We start from the raw sequence: 7155 nt of genomic DNA, 5'->3' as shown, positions 1-7155 counted from the left end.
TTTTGAAGCCCAGGAAGGAAAAATACCAGTTACCCCCCCCCCCCCGCCCCCAAATGCTGAAATGTAATCATGCAAAGAAGCCTAGAATACCTGTATCTTAGGTGGAAGCTCTGGCTCTGCTGGCATTTTGAGTAAGAGCCACTGTTAAAATTGTAGAGGCTGGTTTATCCTGTGGCATGTATGGCTCTTCCTTGGCTTTGTTACGCTAGACCCATAAAGTGTTGCTCTCAAAAGTACTGCTCCTTTAGAGCAGTAACAGTTAGAAACAGGTATAACAAGGCATCTTAACCTGTACCGCTTGGAGTACCTTTGTTCAGGATGAAGTGAGGGACGGTCAAAAGACTGAAGGCTGCTAGCTAGCTGTTTCAGTGTTGGCAATGGCAGGAAATCTGGAGAAGACAGGTAAAGCTGCCAATGCTGAAGGGATGCAGGTACTTACATGGAGCAGAACTATGCACAGGAAGGGAAAGCTCTTGCAAGGATATCACTGTCTCCAATATTATTGTGAAAATAATCTCAAACCTGGTTGTACTCGTCTTTCATAGTGCTGTGAGGTCTGTGAGCTCATTTCTTTATTGAAGCTATTGGACTGAAATTTCAGCATAAAGCTATTCGTGCTTATTCCTGTCAATTTCAAAATTTCAGATGTGAATTTATCTGTGTATTAATGCTCAAAATCCAGAGCTGCATGTTGTAAATTGGAATATGTCTGGGTAATAAACCTTTTCTACTGTGTCTGTGTTCAGTGCATTTAGTCCTTCTATTCATAGGTAATGTGCTGGATTTGAGCTTTAATGAAAGAAATTATTCTTACAGGAGGTAGCACAGGCCAAATTTTCTGTTGCTACTAAGGGAGAACTAATAGTTAACTGCTAGTGACAGATTTATGTTTTCACTTGTAGGTTACCCAGCAGTGGGCCCAGCTCAAATGTAAAATATCACTTGGAAATGTTGGCTTTGTTAGTGAAACGTGTGAGGTTCGTTTTTAAAAGCTGTACTGATTTTAAGACCAAAAAAAAAAGTGCCTTTCTCCTGTTGGGAGGATACAAATTCTCTAAGGAGAAATAGCACAGACTGAGTTTCTGTCAATGAAGAGTATGTGTAATTTAATACCAGACAGCTTTTTAATACAGGAGGAAAAAAAGAACAGACACTCGCCTGTCTTATGGAGGGGAAAAATATAAAAGCCTGCCTGCAGTACGTTACCTAAATTTAGCCACAGAGGGGATAATCCTCTCAGATACTCAAAAATCTGTGTGAGGGAAGTAAGTAAAGGCTATGGAGAAGCTGTACTTGGAGACCTTCGAGCTCCATTTTCCAAAGTCCTAGCAATAGGAAATGTGTTAGGAAGCACCAGTGGTCAGACTGTAAGGTGGCACTTGCTTGTTTAGTCCTTCTTACGAAAGTTCTGTTTGATCTTCAATATTATAAGTGGCTGAGGTTAGAGATATGTGAATGGCTTGCCTCAAATGACAAAACTACTCAGAATCATCCTTGGTCTGAGCTTGAATTGTTCCTGTGTTCAAGCAGTGGTAGGATCGTGCTTTGCACAACACATATCCATAAATGTGTTAAATTTCTTACAGACTCCCCACAGACCTTCTCCCTCCTGACATCTGTACTCAAAACCCTATCTGGAAGAGGCATCTGATCCTTAACACAATGCTTGACAACAAAAGAATGACTTTGAGTTCAGAAGCCACAACAAACCTTGGGTTATCATTCTGAATGAAAAGAAAATGGACACTGGCTTCTTGGTCAAATACCAGTTCTATAATTTTTTAAAAATCCATTTTGTAATGGTTTCTTAGTCTAAGATCAAATGTGAATTGTAGATTTCTCAGAAGTGTGAATATTTAGGATTTCTGAGGTCTTAATTTAAGTGTAGTTGTACGCCCTGACAGCAGTATTTCTTCTAGTTTTGTGGACTTGTGAAACAAGTTTGTGGCATGTTAACTTCCAGTGAGTTTTTTAAAGAGCAAGTTCTTAGTACTGTTGCTGCCTCCTTTGTCCCCATTTGAAACAAGCCCAGAAGCTGTAAACAACTGAAAACTGCTGCCAGCTTCTGTTGTATTAATATCCTTGTAATACAGTTCTCTGTTGTTTAATAACTTGCTTTTAAAGTCTTAGAGGAGATATGCTTGGATGCTTTGCGTGTGCGGAAACTGAATCTCAGGGTGCTCACAGCAGGGTCAGAGCTGTAGCAGGGGTCCTGTCTTGTATAATGACACTTACCTTGTTTTCATACACTTCTCCAGTCCTGGCAGTGGTACTTTGGCTCTTGATTATGCCCTGCATCCTCAGCTCCTCAAGAATGTCTGATGATTTTTGCCTCTCTGTTTCCTGTAAGGGCCATGATTTACTGATGAACTTGCTGGTGAGCAGTGCGTCTTCAAAAGATGAAAACATTAAAACTTAATACTTGTAGAGCACTTACATCAAAAAGTTCTATCTGAATGCCATTTTCAATGCCAGAGTTTTTATTTAAGAGGTTACATACTGAGAACACCCAGTGGAGAAGGCCTGCTCAAAGGTCTTTTCACCGCTTAAACTTTGCAGTAAGCTTTTTAGTGGCTTGAAGAATGGTGCAGGCACCTAGTTCAGTTTCTCACTGTAGTCAGTTACACCCAGAGGGGCACATTTAGGAAAGCATGGAAACATGTGCTGAGGGCCTGTGAAGCCAATTTTTGAGCATGTTCCTGAAGAGGGTCCATAGGAAGCTCTTTACAATTCAAGTCCTCAAGGGTACTGTGATCTGGTCAGAGAAAGCCAGGCTGGGACAGGATAGTAGAAGCCTACTAATGGGCTGTCTTGTAAACATCACCGTGTTCTTCTGTTAAATGAACCCAAACTTTAGTATACTTTCATGGTCTATGATTTTTGTGGTAACAGCATTGCTACATTTGAGTCTGGTCATAAGCATTCCAACACTTAATTATATATTTATAAACAGCAATTAAGAATAAAAACCAAATTATTTTGATAAGCCTTCTGAGTGGCTGTTTAGTTTCCACATATTAGACATGAATAAACAACGAACAACTTTACTGCCAAGACCCATCAGGTTTTTCAACCCTCAGTTGACAGTTCTACCATCTGCCCAACCTCTATTGGCAGAAGTTAGAGCTTTTGTACGAAGAATGCTTGGACCAAATCAAAATCGCAGTTATTTGACATCTGCCACTCCTTATAAGCAGAGTGCGTATGACAACGTTGGCTTATTTTTTAGTTGTAAAACAAAAATACAGAACATCTACCACCTTGTAGAAGCTGACTCCACACCTCTCCTAAAATAACTGAACCACTCACCCAAAAAGTTGGGGTTCAGCTGTCAGTCAGAACACGTAAATGTCAGAAGCCAGTATACAGCAAAACATATCTTGGCAAAAAATAAAAGCATGATGAGTGGGCAATGTTGACAAGTGATGTGAATTTGTATTGGTCTTGCTAATCTATTCATTCAGGAGAAAAATGTAGTTGGAATATCTTGGCATGGTATGGTTTGGGTTTTTTGTCTTGGAACAAAAAATTGAAGCATGATTTCAAAAACTTTCTGTTTGGAAATTTCCCGTGAAGTTATCTTTTAGCAAGTGGGAGGAAAAGGAGCTTAAATTAAATGAAACACCATTTCAGAGCAAGCAAATAATTTTGTTCAATCTGAAATGAAATCCTTTCATCGCATCCTCCTGTGGCATTGGGAGTTAAGTCCTCTTTAATGAATAGCAAACACCAGTAATTATTCCTTTTGTGTTCAATTTGAAATATTTTATTACAACCCTTGTTTATTACAAAGAGTAGACAACCACTGTAGATTTTCCATTTAGTGTGTTTGTGAAATGTAAGCTGTTTATGGCACTGGAAGAAAACAAGAGTTAAACTACAAAATTAGGGGGTTTAAATGTGCCAAAGATGGTGCTGCTTTTCCATTAGGATACCAGTGTAGTAAGAGTCGCTAAGATTATAGAAGAGTTTGGGTTTAAGTGTTCACCTGTACTTAAAAAAAAAAAAAAAATCTTAGCAGACTGTTGCTTAAAGTCATGATGATTTCTGATTTTTTTTAATAGTTTTCTCTCTATGATAACTGGCCCTGTAACTTTGGTTTGCAAACAAAAGTTAGTAACATGGTATTTACTTGCTGTCTCTACCTGATGCTAGTCAGGGGGATTGTATTGACCATTCTGCTGTAAACGCTGACTGTAGCAGCAGATTGACAGCCCTTGTGTGGGCAATGTGTCTTCCCAGTGTGCTGTAATCCCAGTTAGAGGGGCTACCCCTGGGGACAAGGCTGAGTTTGTTCTCTTGGTCTGTTTTAGGTGCCTGCCAAGAAAAGTATCTACCCTGCTGCCTGTTCTGATAGCGAGGGTTGAGTCATGCTGCAGAACATAATCATTGGCTAGGAAATACTTTCTGCTACTATTGCATGGTTTTAAACCAGTGCTAAGAGCTCAATCCTTGTGGTGTTGCAGCATGAACGTTTCTGGGTGTAGAAGTTGGCTGTAGCAATAGACTCCCAAGATTGTTTCCTCCTAGGTCTCCGTTTGTGGAGTTGGTATGAACTTCAGTTACTGTTTACCTGTGCTTTGTGCATTGCTGCTTTTCTGAGATGATGTAAATCTTTCTGGTAGTTCCTCAGGGTTGTCTCCCTCACTGGTCTCATCTGCAAGTTTGGCTCCATCCTTTGAAGTGCTCATTGGCCAAGCTGCCCCATCCTGTGAGGGGACAGCCTCTGTTCCAGCAGTGCTGTCATTTTTAGTCTACAAGAAAATGAAGAAACAAATGAGAATCTCCTTGGGCTTCTAAACATTTAAGGTGGTATCTAGAATAGTCCCATAGAATTGGCAGGTTCAGAGTGGAGTGGAAGACAGAGGCATTCCTGATACTTATCCGTGTTCTGTCACAGGTGGATGTTGATGGTGAGGAAAAGTCTCCTGGAGTATTTTGGAAAGGAAGCAACGACCTTAAGCCTAAATGTATCCATAATCCAGTTGACTGTGTTGGAGTATTGTTTCAGTACTTTAAGTGCCTTCTGTATGTGGATCATGGGTTAGAAATTTAAAACTGAGTTTTAAATTAGCACTTGGTAAGGTGTTAACCTGTGCCCCTTCTAAATAATAGCTTTGAACCTCCAAAGAATGCAGGATTAGAGCCTGGATGTATTCTTGTCTCTTCTCTGTGTGTTTGGGCTTGAGCCAACTCAACTGTTTAAACTTCACAAAGTGGCTGTGCACATATATCCTGTAATACTTACATATATACGAGCCCCCTGCCTCATAATAACTTTTTGAGGCAAAACCCGCCTTGCTGCAGTGTTGTAATTCATCACTGGTGTGGGAGATAAGTGCCTTTAATTGTATCTTTAATGAAGCAAGTGGGACAGACTGTGGAAAGCAACTTTTCAGGTGCTGTAAAAGCAGATCATGCATGTGGCCAAATGGTGAGTTTGCTTCCCCTGTAGCATAAGCTGAGCAGTAGCCCTTCTCTTAGAGCTCCCCGACAGAGTCAGAGCTACTGACTTGTTAACATCAGCAAAACTATTTCTCTGTATATATACATCCTTGTAGACTCGCACGCTAAGATCTCTCCTAACATACTTTATACGGAGTCTGTTGGGAAGAAGTCACTACCTGGCTTTTGGCTTCCTGGTTGTTCTGTAGCTCCTCAGAAGACAGCTGTGTGACAGCGACCCTGTTAGAAATACTGCAGCCCATGGTGAAATTGTGACCACCTGCTTCTCCTTGCTGCAAGTCCAGGGAGTAGGAATGCCCTAGTCTCTTCCTTGGGAGCTTGGTTATTCGTTATCACCATGGAGTCTAACCGTTGCCAGGGCCTGTTGCTAAAATAAATAACACCACAGAAGGCTTTCCTCTTATGTCCTGGCATACAGACGTCATCGCCTTTGTCCAGGCACCCTCATCTGAAGTTGAGAGGGAATGTGTTTCTTCTGCGCAGCTGGGATGTTGGTTTGAGAGCAGCAAATCTGTACAGGTCATTCAGGGCATTAGTGAACCTCCTGTGGGAACTCAAGTGAAGACACTTGAGTATCTTCAGCCATTTTTCCTTTTTCTTTTTTCTTTTTTTTTTCTTTTTTTTTACATGACAGTATCTTGTTCATCTAAAACACACACACATTTCAGTCTCTGGTTGGATTTCTTAAGTATTCTTCAAGCACCATTAGCCATTGGAAAAGATCAGTCCTGAATCTGGAATTCCAAGCAGTGAGGCAAACTTTTAAATGGGAGGAAATGTCATCAGGCTGTGACTAGGGAAAATGTTTTAAGCGTCCTTTGAGATCATTGTACAATTTCTTGATTACTGTTTGAGTCTGTTCACATCCTTAGAAGTAGATGTCTGTAGGAGATTTAAAAAAAAAAAAAAAGGCAGCCATGGTTTATACTTCCAAGAGGTTGCTATAGAAGATAGTAGGGAAATGTTAAGACAGTGCTGTCAATTGAAGATCCTGCCTTGGGTCACTTGTGCTGAGATCATCAGCTGTTATAGTTAGAAGAATTAATTTGTTTTTTCACAAATATTCGCATGAAACAGACTCTTTGCATGAAATCAAAAGATTCCAAAAACCCAAGTAATTATTAATACCGATGAGGAATTATTTTTTTTTTAACTTCCTGAGACCCTGGTAACAAGTGAATGTCAGCTTGTGACCTTACCGTGATTTGTAGTGGAAAACTTTCTGTAAAACTTGTCAAATTTATTTTCCATATACGTGAAACAGAGATGTTTACATGACTAATGTGTCTTTCAAGTAGTAAGGCTGGTGCACTTTCAGAATCAAATGAACCCCAACACTGAGACAGAGTGACTCCAGCCTAAGAGATCACTCTGGATGGATGGCTGCAGGCAGCCCTGTGTGTTCCTCTTGTCTCCAGTCCAAACCCTCAGCTGGTCTGGTTGGAAAGCTGAATAAACTCATTTGCATGGCAGTGAGCCTAAAGTGATCTTCCCTGCCCCAGCGTGCCTTATTCGGCTGTGCAAAGCACTGCACTAAGGTAACTGTACGGCTTCCAGGCTGTAGCTAGTGCCTCTACCCAGCTCAGAGTGCGTGCGTGTGACTGACTGTACCTACCTGTGCTGGCATCCTAGAGCTGCAAGGAACTCTCAAATGTGCATCTATTGTCTCTTGAGAAACAAGTGTCCTCC

At 40.9% G+C, this 7155-nt stretch overlaps 1 protein-coding gene across 1 annotated transcript in view; it reads right to left on the bottom strand.

Moving 5' to 3' along the window:
* Positions 1-5708, bottom strand: part of STMND1 (stathmin domain containing 1) — an 8268-nt gene extending 2560 nt beyond the window's left edge. The window contains 3 exon segments of the mRNA XM_010573187.1: positions 2236-2390; positions 4574-4754; positions 5625-5708. Of these exon segments, the coding sequence (XP_010571489.1) occupies positions 2236-2390; positions 4574-4754; positions 5625-5708 (420 nt within the window).
* Positions 5709-7155: the final 1447 nt, after the last annotated feature.

This window comes from Haliaeetus leucocephalus, unplaced genomic scaffold (assembly GCF_000737465.1).
Source record: "Haliaeetus leucocephalus isolate CR32 unplaced genomic scaffold, Haliaeetus_leucocephalus-4.0 Scaffold373, whole genome shotgun sequence".
Classification (NCBI taxonomy): domain Eukaryota; kingdom Metazoa; phylum Chordata; class Aves; order Accipitriformes; family Accipitridae; genus Haliaeetus; species Haliaeetus leucocephalus.
The sequence above is the reverse complement of the archived record's forward strand: the minus strand, read 5'-3'. Positions and strand labels throughout refer to the sequence as shown.